This window comes from Macrobrachium nipponense, chromosome 4, assembly GCF_015104395.2.
Source record: "Macrobrachium nipponense isolate FS-2020 chromosome 4, ASM1510439v2, whole genome shotgun sequence".
Lineage (NCBI taxonomy): Eukaryota > Metazoa > Arthropoda > Malacostraca > Decapoda > Palaemonidae > Macrobrachium > Macrobrachium nipponense.
In genome coordinates, this window is record NC_061100.1 from 76,852,245 (window position 1) to 76,879,760 (window position 27,516).

The following is a 27,516-nucleotide window of genomic DNA, read 5'->3' on the forward strand; positions in this document are numbered from 1 at the left end:
ATCAGGAATCCACAGATGGGGGCACATGGAAATAAGCTTCCGTCGAAGCATTGATTCCAAGGGACATGATAAAGTTACATCTTCAGTTTAAAGGATCAGGTATATCTAATCGCTAATTATGAACCTCATCACAGAACTAAAATGTATAAAAGGTAATTGATAACAGTTTGTCAAACTGCCTTAACAATAAACGTTTGTCTTAGAAAACAGAGAGAGAGAGAGAGAGAGAGAGAGAGAGAGAGAGAGAGAGAGAGAGATAATACATATAATTATTAACGGTACTGTGATATCCCTGTCATTAAGTTTTCAGAGAATGCAAATCACGTAAAAGTCGTTTGGAATGTAGTTCTTGAAAAGGGCACAATCAGACCGTGAAAAGGTGAAATGATCATCCAGCATCATTTCCGAGAAAAATATTGAACATCTGCGCTGCTCACGAAGGTGGAAAAAATAAGTAGAGAAAGCTGATGGAAGGGTGCAGTACAGTACTACCCACGTTATATAACACACGCACGTGGATGCACGCCAACATACTTATATATATATGCATAAATACAAACGCACATATTCCTTTGCACTTGCAGCCTCCCCCCCACTCTTTCTCTCTCTCTCTCTCTCTCTCTCTCTCTCTCTCTCTCTCTCTCACCAACAACGGTTCCTCGTTTCCCACTTCATAAGATTCTGTACACACTTTGTACATACATATATATATATATATATATATATATATATATATATATATATATATATATATATATATATATATATATATCTATATATATATATATATATATACACACACACACACATATAGATACATGTGTATATATATACATAGATATATCTGTATATATATACATACAGATATATGTGTATATATACATATGTATATATAATACATTATATATGTATGAGTGTGTGTGAAATTATGTGAAATACATAGTAAGTACTTCTCAGAAGTGTAAGTTAAGATCCACAATGAAATACATGCTATAAAACTTCTTGTATCAAAATTATATATGCACAAACTCATGGCGCTTTCGTCCAATAACTGTAAAATTGTTCAACAAAATAGGCATTTTAGTGAACAAGTCAACAGTAGTTGAAGAAAGCTCTAAGAGTTTGGAGTATTTTTAATACACTATACGTTTTATATCTAGTGTTTTCATCGTAGATCTTACAATACATCATACATACATATACATACCTAAAACTACATACATACTACATACATACATACATATGTATATATATATATATATATATATATATATATATATATATATATATATATATATATATATATATATATATATATAGTATATATATATATATATATATATATATATATATATATATATATATATATACAGAAACTATGGCTAAGTGTTTGAACATATGGTTCTGTCTTAGCCTAACCTCCTCACCACACTCTTCGTTTAAACTATCAGCCTAAGTTTCTCGGTAAACCTTTTCATGTTGATTGCTTCAGTATGAGAACCTCGGTGTTTTACTATTTCAGTATAGTATCCTTATGTTTTATATATATATATATATATATATATATATATATATATATATATATATATATATACACCAACTCCGCATGGCATAATGGCCCTCAGTGCAATTCTGCCACGCATGTCTTTCAAGTGCTTTGTCTTTCACAAATCTCCTCTCATTCCCAGCTTTCCTTTTCAGAGTTCTCATACAGGTAAATCTGGGTCTACCAACTCCTCTGGTACCCACAGGAGCCCCTTTTGTATTCTCCCATTATATATATATATATATATATATATACACACATATGTATAAATTATATATAGATATGTATGTTTGTATTTGTGCGTATGTTGCATAAGAAGAAAAGCAGAAATGCTTTGGACAAAATAAAAGGGTTTGATATCAGTTTGAGAAAACTTCAAAAACACCCTTCTGAGAACGCGGAGGTCGACACTTCAGAGGTTGAAGAGAGAAGTGCCGCAGGAGTTGATGAGATTACAAGCGAGATGTTGCAGTGAATGTTTGATTGTCTTGCCGACCAGTCTGTTAAAAGTAGTTTTGATTAAAGGAAAGATTTATATGGTAAAGTTAATAATTGATACTGGAAGACTTCAGACTAGAAAAAGTTTGTGGGGAAGTGTTTGCTAGTAAAGTGTTATACATAGAATAAAGGGCTTCAGAGACTGCTTGTGATCGAAACTTACAGTGTTGAATAACGTTGAGGATGTATGGTACAGACGAGAACTGGTTGGTGGCCATCAAAAGTCCTAACGAGTGAAATGTGTTAGAATATAAAGACTGAAAGACTGTGACGTATTTGCTGTGATGTAAAAGTGGGTCTTAGATGAGAAGTCAGGAGGCTGGGAAGCTACGGTAATAAGTGAAAATGACCCAGAATGTAGTGCGTAACAGCTGTTTGCATGGGATTCAGTCCTGAATGGGAACAGTAGAGAGTTGCTGCAAAAACCAGTGAAAAGGCTCGAAAATGTTCGCAAGAGGAGATAGTGAGGTTACGATGGTAAATTAAAACACGAATTCTAGAACAGCAAATATTCACATGGATGACGCAAGAATAGAAGCAACTGATTCACAAAGGATTTCGGGAGTACATGCAGTGATTATGGTGGGATGAGAGGAAAGGTCTGTCACAGAAAGGTAAAGCAACTGAGCTGTAAAAAAAACGCAAGTGAAATTATACGTCAGTGTTTTAGATGGTTTGGTCATGAAGAAAGAATGAAAGACAATAGCGAGTGAAAGTGTTAAAAAAGATAAATGGTGCAGGGGAAATAACGACGTCTGATGCACTGCTGGTGAGCGTTCTGTGAAGGTGGAAGTTGCAATTAATGTCATGGAAATTCAGTGTCTCCATTGTCGTTTTCCTCTCGTTAACACCCTTTCTTCAGTGAATCAGCTCACGAATATTTTCTCATTATTTTTTAGATATTACCGATAAACAAACAATAAAGTCAAGGTCCAAATACTGCAAATACTATAGAGAGAGAGAGAGAGAGAGAGAGAGAGAGAGAGAGAGAGGGGGGGGCGGGTTGTGGTTTGGTGTGGGTTTGAAATCACAAGAAACGCGAAGGCCTTATTAATGTATGATGTTTAATAATTATGCAAAGAAATCAGGACGCCTCAGTATGCTATATATACATTCTATCGATCAAGGCTGTGTCATGTCGGGTGACGCCAGCTATGAAAAGTACCACAACCCCGTGTTTGTTTGTCGATGAGAAGTGGCCGTGTTTGTTTTGTTCTCCGCTCGCTCGCAGTTTGAACTTTGGAGTTAGAAGAGGGAACGTCGAGTTCTAACAGTCGTGGATGGGCTTCGGACATCCAATATAGGTAAGAACTCGATGCAAAAAAATCTTTTCAGAAATTTTGGATTAACCTGTACGTAAACTGCAAGTAAGCTACATATACTACTGTATATAAATATAAATAAACTATAAATATAATATATAAATGTTAATATATATGTTTTTATGTATATACATATATGTGTGTATAAAATAAATATATAAATGCATAAATGTATAAATGTGTATAAGTATATGTGTGTGTGTCAGCATGTGTGTGTGTGTGTGGGTGGGTGTGTGCGTAAATGGATATATCAACTTGACTGAGATCGAATTCAAATCAAAACAGTCTGTTAAACTTCGATTTAAACTACCAAGTACAAAGGAGAATTAGCCCTCATCATAAAGGAATAATGAGAGAAAAACTCATAAAGGATATAGTACAGGAACTAGAAAAAGACAAAAATTAATCTCTCCACATTTCATTCTGCTAAAAGTAAACTACACAGTAAAGAACTGATCGTTGCTGCTCAAGAGCCGAGGGAGAAAAAGGATATTGTTATTCAAAAAGAGGATAAAACAGCGGAATAAGTGATAATGGATAAGACTGACTACTTACAAAATAGATCAAATCTTACGTGATTCTAAGAAATTTCGTAAGATCTCTAGCGACACCACAAATGCAATGAAAGTTAAAGTTAACAATGTGATAGATACCATCAACGTCAAGATGGGTGGAGTTCATTTTCAAAAGATCACAAGAGAATACTGACCCGGACACATTTACGGTGATGTTAAAACCCTTAAAAATGCCAATCCCTTACGCCGATTATATTATCAGCCAGATCCCCACTCCCCTATGTGCTTTGGCCACAACGCTAGACAAACTCTTGCCACCTGATGTCCCTACAGAGTTTAGCCTCCGATCTTCAAAGGAATTTATCGATCTTTAGCGACGCAAATCAAGCCAAGACTTATTACTTCATTAGACGTTGTATCACTCTTCACAAACGTGCCCGTAGAGGAAACAACTGATATGATATTTGACGATGTTTATCATTGTGAAAAGACACCTTTAAACGTACCTGCAAATCTTTTAAGGAAACTACTGAGGCTTTGCACCTAAGAAGCAATTTTCAGAGCAGTTGACTTCATCAATAAATCGACGGGGCTGACATGGGATCGCCTCTAAGTTTTTTTCTTTGCGAATTTTTCATGGCAACGCTACGTAGACGACATTTTCGTTGCCGCTAGGAACAAGCAAGAACTCGCGGACCTCCAAGTTGCCTTCCAACAAAATTCCTGCCTTCGATTTACAACAGAGATAAATGACAATGGTTACAGCTGCCTTTTAGACGAATTTCAGACAACCGTCTACACAAATAAAACTAATACGGTTATGTGCCTTAATGCAAATAGAGAGGCTCTACCAAAATACATGAAAAGTGTAATGAATAAATCGAGGATTTATTCATTGCAGTATGTGGACTTCATTACACACCCAACTGGAAAGACGTATTCAGGTTCGATATCCACGAAGTCATCAGAAAGGTAATGGACAGATTTTTGCCCCCGAAGGGAAGTGGAGAACGGGATAATGTTCTTAAAAGATACTGCAGGAGCTATATGAGCACTGCTCATCAGACAGACGAGAAGGTACTTCGAGATCTTATAGGACGACCGACAAGGGAAAATACTAAAATTGACCTCCAGATATACAACAAAAACTTTAGAACTGCCAACTTAATCTAACAAGAAGCGCTCATTTGATAGGTGCAACGTAGTATATCAGTATACATATCAGATTGCGAACTGCAAGTCACGAAGCATTACTTTCATTGAAAACGCTAAAACTTCACAATCAAGAAGACTTACTATGCATCTGTATAGAATTAAAAATCACACGAGAGATGCGCACGACATCGAAATTACTGACAATATTTCTGATGCTAAAGGGCTAAAATACCCTCAGGCAATATACATAAATATTCATAAGCCTCTCCCCCACCCCATCAGCGCCCCCCCCCCCCCCCCCCCCCAACGTACAAGGAATCAGTGCAATAATTCTAACTTCCGATCGTGAAAGGAGAAGAAATCAAAATCAAAATGTGTAGTCGATATTGGGTTTATGAAAATATTTTAGTTATCTTTATTTTTGTTATAATTTACCTTGCTCTGTCCTGATATTGATATTTTTGTATTTTATATTTTCTTTATACTTTTTACCTTTTACATAGGCTATTTGAATGTCTCTTTTACGGTTCCTTATTGATCTTTTATTTTCAACTATTTAAGTTTCGTCTGGTTGTTTCCAACTATGTAAACACCTGAATGGCAATTCTTGGTAAATGTTAAATGTAAACACCTGAATGGCAATTCTTGGTAAATGTGAAAAGTCCAGTAGTAAACAAGTTTAACAACAAATCTGTGTTTTAACAATTAATTTCGAAACGCTAACTGCTGAATATTGGATTTTAAGCATTAAGTAGTTATAATTTTGACGAATTATCCTTCGAAAGAATCGTAACTATAATGCCGTTATTTTCTTTGTAAACTCTCATTTGTAGCCGAAGATGTCTCCAGAGGAGACGAGGCGCCTTAATCAATAAAACTCCCATTAAAATGAACTTTGGTGCTTTACTCCATCAGTTAGTTACCCGAGGAACAAGGAAGATAAGGAAAACTGAGATAATTAATTAGTAAGAAGCTAATAAATTGCAACTTCGCTGTCATGATCCTCTCTTAAGAGGTTACATATGAAGGAATGATTGCGTCAATGTTTCTGTATGGAACTGAGGTGTGGATGTTGAAAGCGCATAAAAGCAAAAAAACATTGAACTTATTAAAAAAGGACTGTTTATCTTGCATGTGCAGCATAAAAATGGAGAGAGAAAGAAATATCGAAATATGTGGAATAGGTAGAATGATGAGCAGTGTTGCAAGTATGGATACAAAAGTATCCTTTGGATACATTTTGATGTTACTGGTACGTTTTTACGACGCTGGACAAAAGGATACGAAATTGAATAAAGAGGCCAAAAATGGATATGTTTCACCATTGTTTTAAAGAATTAGATACTTTTTACATCAACATTGTTGCATTCATTATTTTTTACAAAAAGTGAAAACCAATTAAAACTCATAAATACTACATCGCTCCCAATCGTATGGTAGAGTCAAGGTAAAGGTAAGATAAAATCAAAGTTGCATAACGTACATGCCGTTTTTTTATGTCGTCTTGTTACAGCAGATTGAACAAAATATTTCTGTGATAGTTTCTTTTTGTGCAAACAAAGTTGCACAGCAAAAGTGTGTACAACTACTTATGCTACGTAACTCACAATATGATGTTTGCAATAATGAATAGCGGTCACTTGCTTTTCATGAAGAATCATTGACTACTTCCAATAAGCCCGCTGAGTTTTGGTGATCAGTTCAAAAACTTAAGACAGACAAGAAATAGGTTGAATACTGAATCAGTAAATGGACTGTTATTTAGCAAAGCCAACGGGGGATCAGTTCATTGCCGTCAATGGGAACCTAGTAATTTGATGATCAACTCTGCCCAAAATGTATTCAAGGAAGGATAAACAGTGAAGCATATGTAGCTGTATAGGCAGAAGACAAGTTTGTATTTTTGTACTTTTATATTTTTTAGTAAAGGTTTTCATATAATAGTATAGTGCACTGTTAGTGTATTGCATGCAACTTCAATATATTTTTGGTCATATATGCATTAATAAATATAATATTTTTTGAAGATCTAACCAATAATATAAGTTTCGCTTCAAATTTATAGTGTACGACTGTACGTCACTGTACAATCACCATCACCAGGCAGCAGATAGCAACTTGGCTGCCAGCTGTAAGATGTCTACCAACAGGGTAAGAATTAAAGAATATTAATCAATAAAAACTACTTTTCTTAACCACATCCTCATTAACTATAACGCATTTTTTAAAAAGAATATATTGGATACATTTTGGATATTATTTCATATTACTTAGATACGTTTTGTACATTCTGGATACGTTTTTAGATACATTTATATTTTTCCCACTTGCAACACTGATGATCAGTAGCAGGTGAAAGGACGGATTAAAGTATTTCATGACAGTTTGGTCTAAGTAGAAATCATGTACGACGATATGCTGGCGACATAAATCCTATTAAAAAGTGAGTGTGCTACTTTGGCATGTTTCCTACACGCCATGACTACTTTGGTATGTGAACTACACTGTTTATCGCTAGAATATAATTGATAGAAAATTTATAGACATTTTAATTACATTTTCTCTGTTTTATATAGTTATTATGTTTATGTGTTCACGTTCACTAACGAGGTGCTTTCACTAAGCATGGCGGAGGCTCCTTAGGACACCGTATTTAGTACTACTAGTCCCTCGGTGTAGATAACAAGATAAAGTAGCACCAAGTGAGGAGTAAGGAGGATGGGTAGGCCTATACAGTTTTATATTGATGACACGAAGAAATTTTGATAAGGAAGGGCCTTAACATTAAGGAAGCATTTAGAAAGCAATGTGTGTAGCGACGTCTGACGCGCTGCTAAAATATTATGGGAGTGACTTTCCATCTTGAGCTATAACCTGTTAGGGACAAAGGACGATGCTGATATAAAGACGCAGGTGAGATGGGCGAGATTCCTTCTTAAGAAAGGAACAAAGACAGATTAGCCTCAGCTAAAATATTTAAGTAATTTGTCTTCGCTTTTAATTAAACTCTTAAATACTCTACTTAAACTAACTTAACCTATCACCTCCTTCTTTTGTAAAACTATTAAAACTTCACCTAAAACAATAGGACTGAGAGGTATTTTGTGTGCTACCTTCTCTTGTATAAACTACTGCAAAACTTCAGCTAAGGTTAAGGGTGTTCCAGGGGAAAAAAATCACCTAAATAGGTGTGTGTGTAGATAGCGTTTACTACTGAAGTTGCTACTCTCTATTTCAGTACTAATTACAATTTTTTTATTGTCTAATATGGCAACCAAACATTTTCTTTTAGATCGTTATTTAAACTAAAGAATACAACAAACGCTAGGATAATTATTTTAGTAAATCAAAAATTGACTTAAAACACGTGTCTACGTACATATTTAGTGACCAAAATTTGATTCGTAGCAGGGTCGTCCACTTTAGTTAATATTCCGTAGTCTCTAATAGGAACCAGACGGCTGTCACGACCAATGTGGGTGACTTCAGACGAATCAGGGTATTTACTTTACTGTTAATTTTCCCAGTGTTCACTTCAGCAAGGTATTCTTGTGCTCAAAGCCGAGAGATTTCGGACAGGAACCAAAATCAAGATGATTCTTTTTACTGAGCACTAGTGATAAGAACATTTTTATATGAATATCCAAACAAATATTTGTATGGCAAATTGACTTGTACTTAAGCTTCGGTATCTCCGTTAACTAATTCTGAGAAAACTTTCATGGAAGTAACTATCGTTTCTTATTGCTAAGCCACATGGCCACGAACATTACTTAAAAAACGATGCAGATTTGCATGTGGATAAAAATATCAGAAATAAAGTAGGAATATAAATTAAAACTAGTTTCAATGAAAAAAAAACTCATAATCAGCCATAAAAAATAACACCAAATGACAGAGAATGAACCTTACTGTCCCCTAAGGGGAAAGACACAAACGCACTGATTAACACCGATGAGTGAGAATATTGGTCAAAGGGTCACTATTCGAAGTTCGAAAACTAAAACAAGGTCGTTGAGTGACCAAAAAACTACCCTAACAAAAGGGTAAGTATAAGTAAAGCTGACCATTACAATATTTATTTAGCAGATATATAGGAATGGAATTGCAAAGCAGTATGAAGGACTCCAACAAATTATAATAATTGCTACATTAATAAAACATGAAAAAATCAGAGGTGACAGAAATGGTATTTTGATCGGGTACCTCAAATTATTAACTTTTATAGTACAAATTTTTTGAAAATCAAACATTGTAAACACCTCTAATATTCAATATTTTAATCAAAACATTAAAATAAGAAACATAATCATGGCAGGCACATCAAATATACAAAACTTGAATACTTCAAGTTGAAATTGCAGCCAAAAAAAGCATCTTGAACTGGTAGCTCAAAAGTAAGGCATTAATACTGAGAGTAAACATAACCTGATACTTATCATTACAGTGATACATTAAAAAAATATAATTCCTCTCATACATTTCGAAACAAGCACAGCCTTCATAAACATTTCTTAACAGCGTGAAAAGCTCTGTAATACATCAGTGATGTACATTACTTGAAAACTTGATGAAGAAACAACTGGACCTTAAGCGGTATTACAAATCGCAATGATCTATGATCTAATAAAAGATTGTACCAAGAACTTAGTTTGACAATCAGTGAATATAAATTCCCTCAACACAGACATAAACTGACACATTACACCAGTAGGTCCCAAACTTGGCCTTACCAAGGACCCCCAGAGATGATGAGTCCCAGAACGAGGACTCCAGCCAATCAAGTTATTACTATACCGGGATACCCAGTACAAAGTAGTACATTTAATATTTGCATATTCATGCACAAAGCAAGTATAAAAATATATAAAATGCTTTCAATAACACCGACACTAGGATGATAGAGAATCAGTGATGTATATTTTTATTGTATGTGTGTATATATATATATATATATATATATATATATATATATATATTATATATATATATATATATATATATATATTTTAGTTGAAAAAAAGTATTAATTTTTTCATTGGGTCGCGGACCTCCTACGGCCTTCTCCTGGACCCCCAGGGGTCCGCGGAGCCCAGTTTGGGAACCACTACTTTACACTGCATGAGGGACTTGTCCTTTCACTAATAACGCAAACAATTAGACACAAAAATAAGTTTGACATCATAAAAAAAGTGAAACAACGACCAAAAGTTTGTTTGAACATACAAGTGCTCAATTACTCCTACTTAAACCTTTCATATATAAGTTTGTGCTCATGTTATAGACTGCCTCTTCTTCGACTAAAATGTTATTTATTTATCAAACTACAAGTTTTTCTCTTACTTCCTGATATGGCTCTCTTGATTTAAGGATTACCGTATAGGTCCATCCTAAAAGAATAATTTCTCCTCATGAAGCTCTTCACTACCAAATCAGATCTCTAGTCTCTCTTTTCTTTTGTATGCTTCTTGAGAAAGATGTCTTTCTGAATCTTTTAAGATTTTGCTCACAAAGTAGTTGTTTGCTTGTCCCGTGGTTTTGTTTTTATATACTATTCTTAGGAGCTGGCTTTTCGTATTATTTTTTATAATAATCTGAAGTGTATTTTAATTTGCTGTTCCTATATGCTGAGATTTTTCTGTCTTACCACGGCAGCTTTTGTTTCTCGTTCTGAAAGTATTAATTTTCTACAGCTTACTATCCTCAAAATAACTGTTAATGAAGCACAATTTGTTATAAACACTTTTTCCTCCCAAATACAGTGTTTTAATCTAAAACATAATCTCTTGAAATATATATGCTGATTTGTCCCCTTTGAATTCCGTTTCCCAAATAAATAATTTTCCTGAAATATTTTTTTCTAATTTTTTTCCTATTTTGCCAGTTTTCTCAAAATGGCCTTTTTTTCTTTTGCAGTTCAAATATTTTTTATTATATTTTACTAAAGCAATAGGTAAACCTTATCTTGCTTCTTCCTTCCTTATCTAAAAGCAACTCATGACTTTAAATATTATTTTCCTTATCTTCAGTCCTGTCAGCCCGGTCAGCCACGGCTCCTTCCTTCCCAATGCTCATGGCCCTCTCCAAAGTGCCGTCGTCTTTATTTCCTTCTTCATTCTCCAACGGTTGTCCTTCTGTTTCGCTGTCGCTCATTTGATGGTCTCCGGCGGCATCGACCCTCGCTTTATTTTCATCATCCATATCAAAGCAGTCGCTCCCGATGCTCATTTTCCTATCTAAGGACTCTTCCTGGGAGCATGCTCCTCCTCCTGATTCTTCCTCTGCGGGTTTGCCGTCGCCTTTCGTGACAGCATTGTACCGCGCCTCCAAGAACTTGAAGACGCTCTCCATGCTGGCATAAGATGTCTTCTCATGGACGTTGACTCCTGGAAAGACACAAGAAAGTAATAACGTAAGTCAGCGTGTTGTACTGGGAGGGGCTAAGGTGTTTTTATCTACATACCTTTCACTTTTACGTCCTAACGTTATTGCTGATGATACACATGTATAGGTTTAAGTCTTGGGTCAAGCTAGGTTCGGTTAACTTGGGTCATTCTTGGTCAAGTTGGGTCTTACCGCGTAAGTCTAGGTTAAGGTTTCCTTAGTTGTGTTAGGCTAGTTAAATCTTACAGTCTCCTTTTAGCCCCAAGAATATCCACAGACTATATTAGATCAGACACAAAAAACATGAACATCACATGTACCTAAAATTTAGTAAGCTCATTTTAAACAAAGTGGTGTATTCATTCAAACCTGTTTTCAAAATGTTAAATTTTACAATTTTGCATCCATTATTTATTCATCTATTGTTTATTCACGTTTCATATATGTTAAAAGGAATTCCATGTCACCATCTACTATATTTTTGTGCACTCATTAAAAGATTGAATAATTGTCCCATACTTATGCTCATGGTTGTTGTAAAAGCCTACTACGTCAGTTACCTAGAACAAATGATAAACAGATCGAATCACTTATATGGGATGGAATGAACTAAAGATGAAAGGAAACAAAGGGGGAAGGGGAGGGGGAGGAATGTAACCGTAAAAAATAGTTTTTAGCATAGGGAGAAGAAGCGCTTACAGCAACTATAGACTTCCGTGGGTGAAGAGTACGAGATAATATGTGCATATATATATATATATATATATATATATATATATATATATATATATATATATATATATATATATATATATATATATATATATATATATATATTTATATCTTATATAGGTTTTATAATGCAATTATAATTGTGGTAATACGATTAATTCACCTCAGAACCTGTGTATCATGTTATGAAATGTATGTTTTTGTGTGTTCAGATTCCCAAATTTAAAGATAACATGTGTTGAGTGATCCAACTTTTCGTCTTGAAGTAACGTAAGTCCGAGAGTAAGTGCTTATATGTGAGCCTCTGTGAAGAGGGTTGTATTCACACTTTGAGAATGTCTTAGCTAAGCTGATTTCTTTATCGGCGCAAACACGTGCGTAAGACCTCCCGGGCCGCATCGAGTCCTTTGAGAACATAGAGAGAGACTGCTTTGTCCGAGCAGAACTTGCTGTTATTCATTCCCTTGAAAATAGATGAGTTAAGCTAATTTTTTATCGTCCCAATCGGGCCTGTAACGGAACAAGGGGCCTTGTTCTTTCTGCTCAATAAGCCTATAGAGATGACGTAGTGTTTTCGTCTTGCTAACCGCCCCATATGCCATATACACTTACGGGGATAGAGAACTTCATTCATTCGATCTCGAGACCTAAGCCGCTGGCGTGATCTCTCTCTCTCTCTCTCAAAGCTCTCTCTCTCTCGCAAACTGTTTCATTTCAGTAATTTAATTCCTGCATATATATAAGGTGGTCACTCATTTGTTTGTGGAATCTGAACATAGTATTATTTCTATTAGTTTTGTGAAGGCGCCCACGAAAATAGTGAAGAGGTTGAAATCGTAACAGGACTTTTGATTGGAGTTGCAACTCTTTATAAGGTATTTTTACAAATGTATTGAAGTGCACTTCGAGGTTTTATCATTTTTAAACACATTTATCTTTTGTTTTGTTCTTTTGACATATCCAATTTTATATGCTTAATGTTTATACTGTCAATGCTTTAATTGTTTTCATATTGTGCATTATGTTTTTGCATTGTCTTTATTTTGTTTAGATTAGTTTGAATAATATTCTGTTATGTAATTGTTTGAATCTAACACTTGCAAATTAATTTTTATTTAATTAAATATAATTTCAAATTTAATTATTGCTTTATGATTTAATTTAATTAATTTTCTTGATAAACTTTGATTTAATTTTGCTTAATAACTAATTTAAGAAATAATTTAACTTTTGTTTTCAAGTAATAACAATTTCCCTGAGATTGTGAATTTCACTTATAAATTTAGAATTTAGAAATAAATGTTTGTATTTAAAATTTATATGAGCATTTCATTTAACCGCCAGTAGTAAATATTATATTTTGTTTTGTTTAGGTAGAAATATAGAGTGATAATTGTGACGTTTCCCAAAATAAAACAGAATCAGGGAAATACTTAGATTTGAAATTGCACGAGTGATGCCCTTTAATTAAGATTACCTCACACCTATTTTAATGAACTTAGACTGATTGTTTTCTTGACTGTTCAGTTAAAAAAAAGGGGGGGGGGATCACTATTACCTTTAGAGTATTCAGTCGTTTAGTATTTGTGATGAAGGGTCAGGTGTCTGGCTGTAGTGAGGTAAGTAATAACCAGGTACTTGAACAAACTGTGCCCTAAGTACAAAGGGTGTCCCAGACCCAGGAATAAAAGGGTCTCTTGTACTAGCAAGTTCAAATGGTAAGTGTAGTAACCAGATACTTGGCAATTTGGGTTAACAAACATTAATGGTGTCCAGACGCAGATCTTTGACTACTTCATGCACCAAGTATTAATGGTATCCAGACCCAGATACTCTACGCCACTTCGTCACAATATATATATATATATATATATATATATATATATATATATATATATATACATATATATATGCTGCTACTTTCATAAATGCATATAACTTCTCTTTGACTGTATAATATGATAGAAAAGAGTTTTGCAACAATATCAGATTCCTTATTTAGCTTAGAGTTATAGGACGTCTAAAAATGTATGTTCAGATTTCACATAACATAGTGTAAAAGTATATAACGTAGAATGTAAAAAGAGAGAGAGATTAACTTTGTCCATTCCAAGATAGAAATTGTTTGCACAACTTTTCATCGCCTCGAGATAAGAGATCTCGAGATCTCCGTTGTGTTTTGGAATTCCGTCATCACGTTTGATAAGGGACTTCTGTCTCGATTAAATACGTGTCTTTGTTGAGCTAATACGTTCATGACTGGTTTCATACGCGTATGTCTTTGCCGAATAGCATGTGAAGATTTCATGGTTTTTCTGTAAAGTTCGCCATGTTAAAAGCTTCTAGAAAGACTGCATCATCTTTCGCGTGTCCAAAACGTTTTGAGCCCATCAGTCTCTTGAAGTTGCCCATACAAAGAGAGTTTCATTACAGACTTTGAATTCCTGGCTTTTAGATCTCCCTTCTCCCTCTCCCTCTCCCTCTCGAACGCCACTTTTGAATTCATATTAACGTAACGTAATTGGTCACCCATAAATTTTAGATTTTGGATTTCTTAGAGTTATTTAGTATTATTTAGTGCTTTTTGTGGAATCTGAAAAAATATTGTACAAGTGTGTAACGGCGCCTTTTTGAAATATTGTGAATTGTGTGGTGAAGTTTTTTGAACAAGCTGCAGCAGAAAGAAAATTGGTACCAAGGTAATGTGTGTTATATTTTTATTAGTTGCAACTAATAGTTACAGTGGTTTGAGTGGAACGATTTCAATTTTTACACATTGCAAATTTTTGCGTTTAGTGTTTGTTTCATTTGAAGTGATTTTATGTGCATTTATCCATTTTCTTATTGAAGTGTGTGTTTTTATTTTATATTCTGTGTGATTGGTGCTTTTTTACAATTTTGGTATTTTCAACATTTTTCTGTGTTTTCATTTGCATTCACAATTTAATTAACTTAGTTATTTTCATTAATTAATCGTTGCACATTTAATTCAATTTAGCACTTGTGAATTACTTTCCAAATTTTAATTATTGCCTAACACTTTTGAATTTCGATTGAATTAATTTCTTGGAATTTTGTGATAAATTAATTTTGATTTAATTTTACTTAATTAATTCAAGAATTTATTAAACTTTCCTCTGTTTTCAAGGAACAGTAATTTTCCCTGATACTGTGAATTTCACTAATAAATTTTGAGTTTAATAATAAATTTTTGTATTTGAAATTTTTATAAGTGTTTTCTTTTTCACCAGTATAATTACGATTTTCTTAGGTAGAAACATAGAGTGGTAATTGAGCTGTTTTCCTTCAATTTACTTGAAGTGAGTTAGAACCAGGGAAGTACTCAGACTTCTGAAATCAGGGAAATACTTAGACTTTTAAAGTTGTTGAAGGAGTGATGCCCTTTAATTCATTTGATTACATATAAGATTACCTCACACCTGTTTTAATGAACTTAGTCTGATTTTCTGCAATAATGGTAAGTTGTTTAAGGAATCACTGTTGCCTTTAGAATATTCAGTCGTTTAGTACCTGTGATGAAGGTTCAGGGGTCTGGCTCTTGTGAGATACGTGGCACTTCGTCACAATATATATATATATATATATATATATATATATATATATATATATATATATAGAAAAGAGAGAGAGAGAGAGAGATGAGAGAGAGAGAGAGAGAGAGAGAGAGAGAGAGAGCATTGCGCCACAAATCTCGTTTAATATCCAATCGGGGATAACTTGTAACCAAACCGAATTATAAATGGTAAGTGCTTCGTCACCAGTTGGATTCTAAGCGCTGCCTAGCTCAGGAACAACGATGTATCTACTACATTGACTTTTGACCGATAAACCCATCGAAAATCATGTGGTTCGAATCCGATCGGTGACGAAGCACTTATCAATTATACCCCATATTGGCTGTAACTTACTCCCTGGCTATAGTGAATTGGATATTAAACACACGCACACACACACATATGTGTGTGTGTGTGTGTGTGTGTGTGTGTGTGTGTGTGTGTGTCCGTAGCTCAGTCATAGGCCACTAGACTCGAATTTCGCAAGGTCTGTAATTTGGTACCGGATTGCCGCCCATCATTCGACAAGTTGTTAATAAGGTGTCATTTGGGGTAAAAAAAAAAAAAAAATTAATCAAAGGCATGGGGCTACCAGCCTCATCTTGCTGATCAGTGAAATTATATACCAGGCAATCAAATCGACCAACTTCAATATATACGTAACTTGATTTATATATTTTTCTTCTTTGCTCTTCAATTATTTACATATGGACATCAAAATCTTTTCTCTTTCTTCTTAACAACAACAACAACAACAATAATAATAATAATAATAATAATAATAATAATAATAATAATAATAATAATAACGCTATTCACAATACGTAATGTCTCACTGGACAAGACTCCTCCAGATTGCTTGGAATTTGTAAGTCTCCGTGCCCAGTACGTCGTAGCTGAACATTCGTGTATTAAAGCCCTCCCTTCACAGCTAACTGTATACTGAAATATGTATGGAACTCTGAAAAAAAAGTAACCTATAGGAAACGCTATCAGGGAATAAGATTACTAGAACATCATTGTGAGATTCGGCACGATCCATACAATCAAAACAGGTTTTGCTACGAGGGAGGTTTTTTCTTGCAACCTCGCAGCCAAAAGCAGCGGTGCCAGCCATTGTCCTCCAGAATGCCTTCAATCCACAGGCAAAAAAAAAAAAAAAATCCCCAGAATTCCCCATTTCTTTATTGTTTCCTATTGCATAGAAAACCTTAAAACCAATATGAAATCAGACTTTAAGGTATATTTGAGAAAGTTACAGAACAGCAGTTCAGACCCCTTATAGCTATTTAATACAAATCATTTTAATGTTACATTATAGATTCACTTTATCAGAGCTGCGGGTAGGAGTAAAAAAATTGTATAAAAATGGATGGCTCTCCAAAAAGGCTGGGTCCTTAAAAATAAAATATTTCAATCTCTAGTTTAGGTATCATCGACGGTAACTCGACCATGTGCAATTTATCAGAAAAACTGATTTAAATATCTAAAGTTTATATATGAACTTAGTTATTTTTAATTAATTGCCAAACTACGTAAATTTAAGAGACATTTTCCCCATCCAGGCCACTGATTCCCTAATTCTGGGGAAAATTTTCCCTAGTTGGCAACACTGGCTAAAAGCGAGGGACACGACAGAGGGTGGTACGAGGCTGAAACCTCTCGTATTTACTTGCACAAGCAAGCTATTATGAATTCCTTGGGTACGATATAGTATATTACGTCATCATTTCCAGCAAAAATTTTCCTTACTCGTTCCGATTTGAGATATATAGAAGAATTCTCGTTATACCTTCAGGGAGAGGACAAAATACCCTTTTCCCTTTTCTCCCAATCTCACGAAGGATCCTATACAATACTGGCCCAGATAAGAATAACAAGTATTTTCTCATGTTTTTTACTATGTCATTCTTTACATTGCCCAGGATAAGCGCATGTAAGACTGCTATTCATTAAGAAGTAAATAATTTGTTTATGTACTGGCATGGTCCCAGAATGAGTATCCGGAGCTAAAATAACTGGGGAGCATTTGATGACGTCAATTTGGAGTTAGTGTGGTAAACAGGCTACACGGTGTGTTTCTATTTATATAAGTGTTTTTCTCTTTTTTTTTCACGCCGTATTTCTGGGTCGTCATAAAATGCTATTGCTCCAATTACTCAGTCTTAACTTTGCTTTAAATTAAAGTAGCTTTATGTTCTCAGCTGAACTCCAAGAAACTGGGTAACGTAGCAATGCTTGTCTTAATCCCCCTATATACCGGCACACGAACTGGGCGCTCTTCTCAGCTCGCCATTTAAGTACAATTTATCAGGTCAGTTGTTTGCTAGTCTTTATCACTCTTTCATATCTAAGACTTTATCAAAACAACATAGTATCAACGATACGCCAAAATGTTACTACATACAAAAATTTGTATTTTATCACCATTAGTTTTGAATTTCCCATTTCTATCAACCTAATGATGAGACCTTGTACTTTTGTTCTTTGTTCTTTTAAGATTCTTTGAACGTTCCATGAAACATTATAAAAAAAAGTGACTTTTTGATGACATGTTATCTCGTTTGAAGGTCATAAACCCCGACGAATATTCATTTCCCTGACCGTCGTACACTGTTAACGTCATACAATAGTACTGCACGAACACATGATTTCCTCTCCCGGTTAGTACTGAGTTGTTCAGTTTGATGATTCCTGGCCATGCAAACAATTTAAATACAAAAGCGGCATAACAGTTTCTTGCAGCATCTGCGGTTTAACAATACTAAATTTGCATTGTTTTATACACCCATATGTATAAACAAGAAGTACAGACACTGAAAGTGAGAGATATAGAGACACAGCAAGCTGTTACAATCATCATTCGCTTGTAGAGATACTTTGCAGCTTCACATTTGTGAAATAGCACAAATTCAGCTTTTGATCAAAGGTTGAATAAAAAAATGCAATTATTCAGCGTCGATGCTCTGCAGGTGGGGAACTGAAAGCTGACATATTCAGACGCCAGGTAAGGACAGACATTGTCATAGCTGAACCAATAAAGCCCAATAATCATAATGATAATGACAGTAAAGTAAATTACATATTTTGTGTAAGTATTTGCATATGCATGTGTGAGCGGTGAAATCACTGTCAGACGTATATTACCCAGCACCCAAGTTAGCGAGCATGAGAGAGAGAGAGAGAGAGAGAGAGAGAGAGAGAGAGAGAGAGAGAGAGAGAGAGAGAGAGAGAGAGAGAGGCTGGTACCTGAAACGAAGGCCGCCAACGTTTCTGACGGCATAAGACCACAGCTTGACAATTATGCTTTATCTTTTCAAAAGAAAATGGGCCGTGATGAGCTATGGTTAACTCGAATGACGAAGCGTGGCCGACTTTCATCTGTGCATCCAAGCCACGAATAAAGGTTGAATGTGGACAATCTTATCTTTGTCACGAGAAAAAGAAGAAAGAAAACCCTTCGTGTTTTTCTCGAAAAATAAATAAACTAGCAAGACTTACTGCAGTTACTATTTCATTCATGGCCATACTGGGAAATAATGGATTCAAGTAAAGCTTTGTGATCGGCTTAATATGTTGGATGCCATTGCCACTTTTTTGACCTGAGTAATAAATCGTGTACCTGGTAGTTCGTAAGTTGTGGAAAGCAACATTCAGACACAATCCCTGTAAACGTAAAGGGAAACGGGGTAATTATATTATGCAATGTAGGTACATTTGAACACATGTGTACAATATATATATGTGTGTATAATATATATATATCTTATATATATATATATATATATATATATATATATTATATATATATATATAAGAGAAAGAGAGAGACAGAGGGAGAGAAGGGAGAGAATAGTCTAGACTTTGTTTTATCGGTACAAAAAGAAAAATAATCTTAATATAAAAAAATTATCAAAGTACTTACTAGTAAGAGAGAGAGAGAGAGAGAGAGAGAGAGAGAGAGAGAGAGAGAGAGAGCCTAAAGTCAATCAGACAGAGAGCATAAAGTTCCTTGCTGCTCGTGACGATTTCACAACAAGGGTTTTGCACGATGTCGAAAAACGGTTTGGTAAGACGAGTTACACGAACCTAGATTATTATTCACTCCTGCTCTGCTGATTTGGAGTATACTTTCAAGGGTACTGCTATTATTTAGTCAACGGTAAAAACAATAATAACTGCTATTATTCGTCCTCGTTAAAATTGGAAAATCCAGTAATAACGTAATAAAAAAATTAGTAGGAAAACTGAGACGACTGAATAGAAAATTCAATGATGCAGCCATCTTGTTTAACAGGACTTGCTTAATTAAGAGAAGGACTGCCTCCTTATAATCATGACCACCATTATCGTCATTCATCAACATTATTATTATTATTATTATTATTATCATTATTACCTTGTGCCTGAAAACAACACCCACTCGAACGTTGCCGTATCAAGACTCCGACGATAACGAGCCAAAGACATTTTGAATGATAGGACGCGTAACAATTACAAGACAAAGCAAATATTCCAAGACAAATGATAGTAATTATCGTGTTTCATTTAACAAACTTTAATGGCTGCGTGAAACCTTTCACCTCTACCTCATTATCTGATGAACCTGGAGAAAGACTCTGGATGTGATTAGGAGGTAATAATATGATTCTCTCTCTCTCTCTCTCTCTCTCTCTCTCTCTCTCTCTCTCTCTCTGTGTGTGTGTGTGTGTGTGTGTATGTGTAACTGAAAACAATGATATATGATTATTTATATATGCATGCACAGTAACAGAAGTAGTTAGTCGACTGTGATGGAATGCATACATGAGTGGAAAACATGTACATATATGCATTTATATATATATATATATATATATAATATATATATATATATATATATACTATATATGCACTTGACTGAAGCAGGCCACTGCTTTAATGAATGGTCCCTAATAATGCAAGCGTTGTTGACATACCAAATTCATAAAAGACTTTGGGTGTTCGATGTGAGGTATAATGGGTCGCAATAAGGACTACAAAGGGACTAAAGCGCGTGTGCGTACACACACACACATTATATATATGTAAATATATATATATATATATCTATATATATATATATATATATATATATATATATATATATATATATATATATATATATATATATATATATATATATATATGTATATATATATATATATATATATATATATATAATTTGTATCTATATTTTTGGAGTATAACAAAGATATTGTGCAAGTCCTAAACTGCATGTTTAGATTTGCCGTCGTCCAGTTGGGGCCATCCTCTTGCCACTGCCCGTATATAAATATAGGCACAGTAAAGGTAAATTGGTCTCAGCTTTGATATGGTAGTACATACTAAAGGCTCTAGGATTATCGTATCATTCCTTTGCACCAAACAAGTCGCTCTCCCGCCTACTTTGCCTAACAGACGCTTCACCTGTAACTGGTCCTCCATAACAGACATCCTCCACATCCTCTACAATGCTTCTGTCGATTCTACCAGAGCTTTTCCTTGGCCCTTGAATCGTTTGTCCTCTACTTCAGACTTCTCATATCTATGTTCATAACAAACACCTGAACCATGCAATATATATATATATATATATATACATATATATATATATATATATCTATATATATATATATATACTAATATGAGTTTTATCCACATCACCGTGATTCATATAATGCATTAGGTATATAATATCAATACACTCACATCATATATCATATATATATATATATATATATATATACTATATATATATATATATCATCAATATGAGTTTTTATCACATCACCGTGATTCATATATAGGCATTAGTATATAATACACACCACAATATATATATATATATATATATATATATATCAATAGGGGTATATATATATAGATACTAATATGAGTTTTATCACAACATCACCGTGATTCATATATATCATTAGGTATATGATCAAACACAATATATATATATATATATAATATATATATAATCTAATATTAGTTTTATCATATATCCCCATATATATCATATATATCTTAATATGATGTATCATATCACCGTGATTTCCATATATATAAAAAAAAGATACATTAAAAAAGGATATAATACCACACAAATATATACATATATCACAATCACCCCCCTATCCCCCCCCCCCCCATATATGCATAGTATATGATCCACAATATATACATATTACATATATATATATATATATATATATATTATAGTATATATATATATATACTATATATATATTCTGAATGCACGAATAAGGGCAAATTATGTAAACGAATAAGAACAAATGAAGTACTTTAATTCAGAAATACCAAGGACTGCCCGATGAAAGCTAAAAAAGAGAACATATGGAAAGAACAACTGAAATCTGTTAAAATAATTATTACTTCTATAACGCAGACATTTCTTGGAAGAAACGTATAAGAGAAAAAAAAACGTAACAGGAGCGTTCGAAGAAAGCAAACCTTCGACCACGTTAAGGAATCCAAAAGACCCCTTCCCACAGCCCCCTCCTCCCCCCCCCTCGAAAACCACCCAAAAAGGTCCTTTATCCAAATCCGGATCTCCTAAAATTTGCTGCCAGTCACAGAAACCGCTTTGGTGAAATTCTGTGAAAATTTGGTAAAAGTCCACAAAAATGTTTTGGCTTCACACAACTGACCAACAAACAAACAGAAAAACAATCCCAGTGAAAACATAACCTCCTCCATCTCCGTTGCCGGAGGTAAAACAAAAAACGAATCATATGGTGTCGAAAGTACAAACACTGAAAGTTAGGAAATTATCAAAACCTCCCATAAAATATCGTGTGCCATGCAGAGGACTGCAATTATGGTGGAAAATGTCTTCCTCTCTTTCTTTTTTCCTTTTAATTTCTTTTTAATTTCACTGGCCTCCATCCCAACTTCTCGCTTTGGCCAACTTCCAAAAATTTGTGGAGGAGTTTTCTGTAAATTGTTGGTCACACTTCATTGCGGATGTACTGGAAAAACTCACGAGAGAGAGAGAGAGAGAGAGAGAGAGAGAGAGATTCCTACATTGGAAAATAAACTTATCGTCTTCGAAGGCCTTAGAGTACAATTGCAGTGATGAAATAATCTACAAAAAAATTAATATATTTTCAGAAAAATAAATTATACGAAGACAATCGCAATTTATTTGACACGACCTTTATTTACCAATATAGAAAATATAAGCATTTTAAATGGTAAAATAAAATTGCTTGTGACCATTCAAGTCCGTTTAGCGAGCTCTGAGAACCAAAACCATTCACACTCATCCAAAAATCATTACACCTCAAACATCTGCTACATTTGTACACAAGACCACTGCCTTTTCATTACAGCTCTCAAGCCAACGAAGCATCAGATCAGTAGGGGAGAACAGCCCCTGGATATTAAGATTAAGCTGCCTTGCGTCGGCACGGGCTCTTGATATGTGAACAACTCGTTCAGGACAACCTCGGCCCAGGAAAATGCAAGATTCTCACCGGCAATTAGTCAGGATCTCCCCCTCGTGTTTGGCCTCAGCAGGGGGGAAATTGGCATAACAAAACCCTAGCAGTCAATAACCAGCGCTAAGCCTCCGGGTTGTCGAGTCTATCCGCTTAAGACCGCACACCGCCATCCCGGGCGGTCACAGATCACCCGCAGTAAGCAGAGGGTTACCCGCAAGGATTACCGGTAATCAGGAAGTTCTCCCGTTCGAACACGGGTCGCGTCGCCGCGTTACCTGCCTCACCCGCGGGAAACGAAGCCTCGTTTGAGGATCGTGGCGACAAAATAGAGCTACTCGAGGATAAAGTGAGGCTTAGCGCAATTTGCGAGGGGTGAGTGGCTGTGGGTTTAGAGAGGAGAGGGTACCCATTTATTTATTATAATGGGGAAGGCAGAGGGGAAGGGAATGCTAGGGGAATTCACGTCGAGAGGAACGTAATACCTTCGATGGGAATCGGTAAAAGATGCCCATGTCGAGACTTACTGTTACTTGTTCTTACAACGTTTATCTGATCACTGCTCGGGAGGACGTCATCTTTAGCAGCCTCCGCGGCACGTGCTCTCCCCTCGCGACGGCCATCAAAGCCCCCATTTTTATTATGTGTTTCTTTTTTTCAATTGCTGTTCAATTGTTTGGGGAAAACCCACCGAAGCAGCTGTGCACTTCTTTCCAACCGACTTTCCAATGACATTTAAACGAGTTTCGTTAACAGCGCCGTCAAGTAAATCATTACTACTAAAAGTAAACTTTTTTAAAATATGTAACACGACAAACCAAAATACAGTAAATAAATAAATAAATAGTAAAAATAAGGGTGTTTTAACTAAACGACAGCAAAGCATTATAGTTGTTGAAGGGGAAAATATTTCAAATTACAAAATTTAACAGAAAGCATGGCATCCGCTCGATGGTACCTTTTCCTACTAACATACTGCACGTGTATTACGCGTCAACTCCTGCAGACTAATAAACGGAAGACGAGCCCACAAGAAAACAACACAACTGATTGATTAATGAAAAGGCAATATCTGAAATGTCTCTTCGCAGTCAAATACTTTATACACACGTCAAGCAACGCGATAACAAAAATTTAACGACCTTTATCTCCCAAAAGTATCAAATGAAAATGTTGAAAGGCCAAATCACCCATTTTCATAATAATACAATTAACACAGGTCTTACACTGTACTTTACTTTACTCCCAGAGACAACTTGTAGCCAACAACAAAAATGCAAACAAAATAATTCACCAAAGTAGATAATAGTATTAAACGTGAACAAATATGACTGTCACATTCCTACTTGATCACTGCTGACACAGTGAGAGAGTCTTCCGTAACATAAGCGCTTCATACACTTGTTCGAAAGCATCACCAGCACCATGCTCAGCCCCCTCACAAATACTGCACCATTCACTTTTATCCTGCACGCAGCTTCACGCTTCCTGAATATTAAGACCATTTTTTTTTTTCATTTTTATTTTCACTCCTCTGTTCAGCCCTTTCTAGGTCTTCCCTTTCTCTTCCCTTATGGCATTTAATATCGAGGCATACAGTATATCCAGCAAACCATCGTCCCTCAATCTTTCTACATGATCTAACTACAACTCTAATGCGTATTTCCCATTCGTCTTTTGCCACATACACTAGCGGGCGTTTCTTCCTAAATGCTTCAATTCTTTTCTTTCATTTGAGTTCGATATCCTTACTTTACTTTCATGAAGAAAAGTTGGCTCAACATTGCTTCATACATTCCAATATTCCTAATGTTTATTTCCACACACACACACACATACACAAATACAAACACAAACACAAACACACACACTTATATATATATATATATATATATATATATATATATATATATATATATATATATATATATACATACTACATATATTAGAGTGTGAAACCCCAATTAGTACCAAACAGTAGGCAGCTGACATTTACTTTTTGTCCAAAGTGACTGCATGAAAATCCCTCATTAGTATCTTGTCTGCCCTTTAACTCCGCAATTCTATGCTCCTCTTCAGCTTTCCATCCAGTTATAATCCGAGTAAGTCTTCCAAATCTTCTGACTTCTACATAAGTCTAGTTGACACTTTCACGTCCTATTTTCCCTCTGCTGGATATCATTGTTCCTATATACTTGAGAGACTTGTCCTCCTTAATCTTTATCCGTAGTGTCATTGAATCCATTCATGCATACTGTCCCCAATATTTCAGTTTTTCTTATATCTATCTCAAGCCCATCTCTCTCGAGGTAAATGATACATTCTATCAAGCATGCTATCGATCAGCAAAGCACCACAGGTTTTGCACCTTGTGATCGAAACAGCGTCATCTGTATATTCTGTCTCAAGTTTCCTGAGTTCCGGTCTAAATGCTCTCTATTTCCAGTCATTTTTTGTATCATAGCCTCTATGAGAAGGGCAAACAGCAAAGGTGAAAAAGCACCGTCTTGTGGCACCTCAAAATTCGCTCCAAAGTCCCTTGATAGGATTCCATCAACATTAACTTCACATCTGTTTTGTTCATGCATACATTTTTGCCTTTACTTCTTGAACAGGAATACCACAGTAGTGCAAGACATTCCACAATACTGATTGGTCTGTGGATACTCTCAAATGCCTTCTCTTAAGTAACATAACCCATCAGGGTGCCATTTCATAAAAAAGAAAGCCATACATTATTGATAAATAAGTCACAACCAACGTATTTGATCTTTGCCATTCATCCCTTTTCTAAAAAACCATCTGTTCATCTCTAGGCTTTGTGCCAATTTTTTTCTCCAATATACTAAGAAACAGCATACTCAGTATTTGCATAACTATGCCTTTCTACGGTACGTGAGCTATGACCTCCAAATCCCCATCATCACAGAAGGAGTCAATTCACTTGCAGCTAAAATCATATTTGAAGTGATTCCAACAAATCCCCGTACTTTCCACTCTCTCTAAGTTTATTACTGACTCAGCTGCAATTACAACGAATTCAGGGCTCCTCAGGGCACCGGAAGTGCTGGAAGACCCGACTTACTCGGATGAGAACCTCCAAACGAAAGACTGGGGATGAGTGGGGATACGAGAAAGTGCCCGACAGACTTGCACAACGTTGTAGCAATGATTTGTAAGTGTGTGTGTGTGTATATATATATATATATATATATATATATATATATATATATATATATATATATATATATATATTACATATATATATATATATATATATATATATTATATATGTATATATATGTATATGTATATATATATATATATGTATATAAATTGTGTATATATCATACATATATATATATATAGGTATATACATAAATATATATATATATATATATATATATATTCTATACATATGTATATATAAGCTAACCAACCCAGCACTGGCCGGGAAAACTTTGAATGACAACTGATAAACTCTCTCTCTCTCTCTCTCTCTCTCTCTCTCTCTCTCTCTCTCTCTCTCTCTCTCTCTCTCTCTCTCTCTCTCTGAATAAAAGAAGAATAGAAATTGGCCCTCTAAGATTGAAGAGAGATTTAACGAATGAAAAAAAAGGAAATTTTGCAACATACTGGCAGAATGATAAAGAGAGAATTCACCCCTAGAATAGATAATGAAGATAATGATATAGAAGTAAGGGACGAAAATAGTGAATATTTAGCTGACATAGATATTAATGAAGCTGATATTGTGCAGGCTATTAATGAAATTAAAAATGGAGCTGCAGCAGGGCCTGATGGAGTTCCTGCTATTTTGTTAAAGAAAGTAGTTCATTCTATCGCAAAGCCACTTGCAATATTATTAAGACAAAGTGTAGATACAGGCAAGATTTATGATGAGCGCAAATTAGCATATATTACCCCTACTTTCAAAAGTGGAACAAGACTAGAGGCTAGTAATTATAGGCCTGTGAGTCTAACATCACATATTACGAAAGTGTATGAAAGGGTAATGAAGAAAAATATTATGAAACATTTAATAAAAAATAATTTGTTTAATATGGGACAACATGGTTTTGTACCCGGAAAAAGTACACAAACCCAACTGTTATTCCACCGTGAGAACATATTCAAAAATATGAAAAGCGGAAAGGAAACAGATGTGGTTTATCTAGACTTTGCAAAAGCTTTTGACAAGGTAGACCATAATATATTAGCGAAGAAAATTAGAAAACACAATATCGTGGATAAAGTAGGAAGATGGTTAAAAGAATTTTTACACAACAGAAAACAGATAGT

General features: G+C 34.9%; 1 protein-coding gene across 1 annotated transcript in view; it reads right to left on the reverse strand.

Annotated features, from left to right (window-relative positions):
• Nucleotides 1-9,099: 9,099 nt before the first annotated feature.
• Nucleotides 9,100-27,516, reverse strand: part of LOC135210954 (cotranscriptional regulator ARB2A-like) — a 199,625-nt gene continuing 181,208 nt past the window's right edge. The window contains exon 9 of the mRNA XM_064243932.1: nucleotides 9,100-11,422. Coding sequence (XP_064100002.1) covers nucleotides 11,040-11,422 — 383 coding nt within the window. The 3' untranslated portion in view covers nucleotides 9,100-11,039. The remainder of the gene's footprint in view (nucleotides 11,423-27,516) is intronic.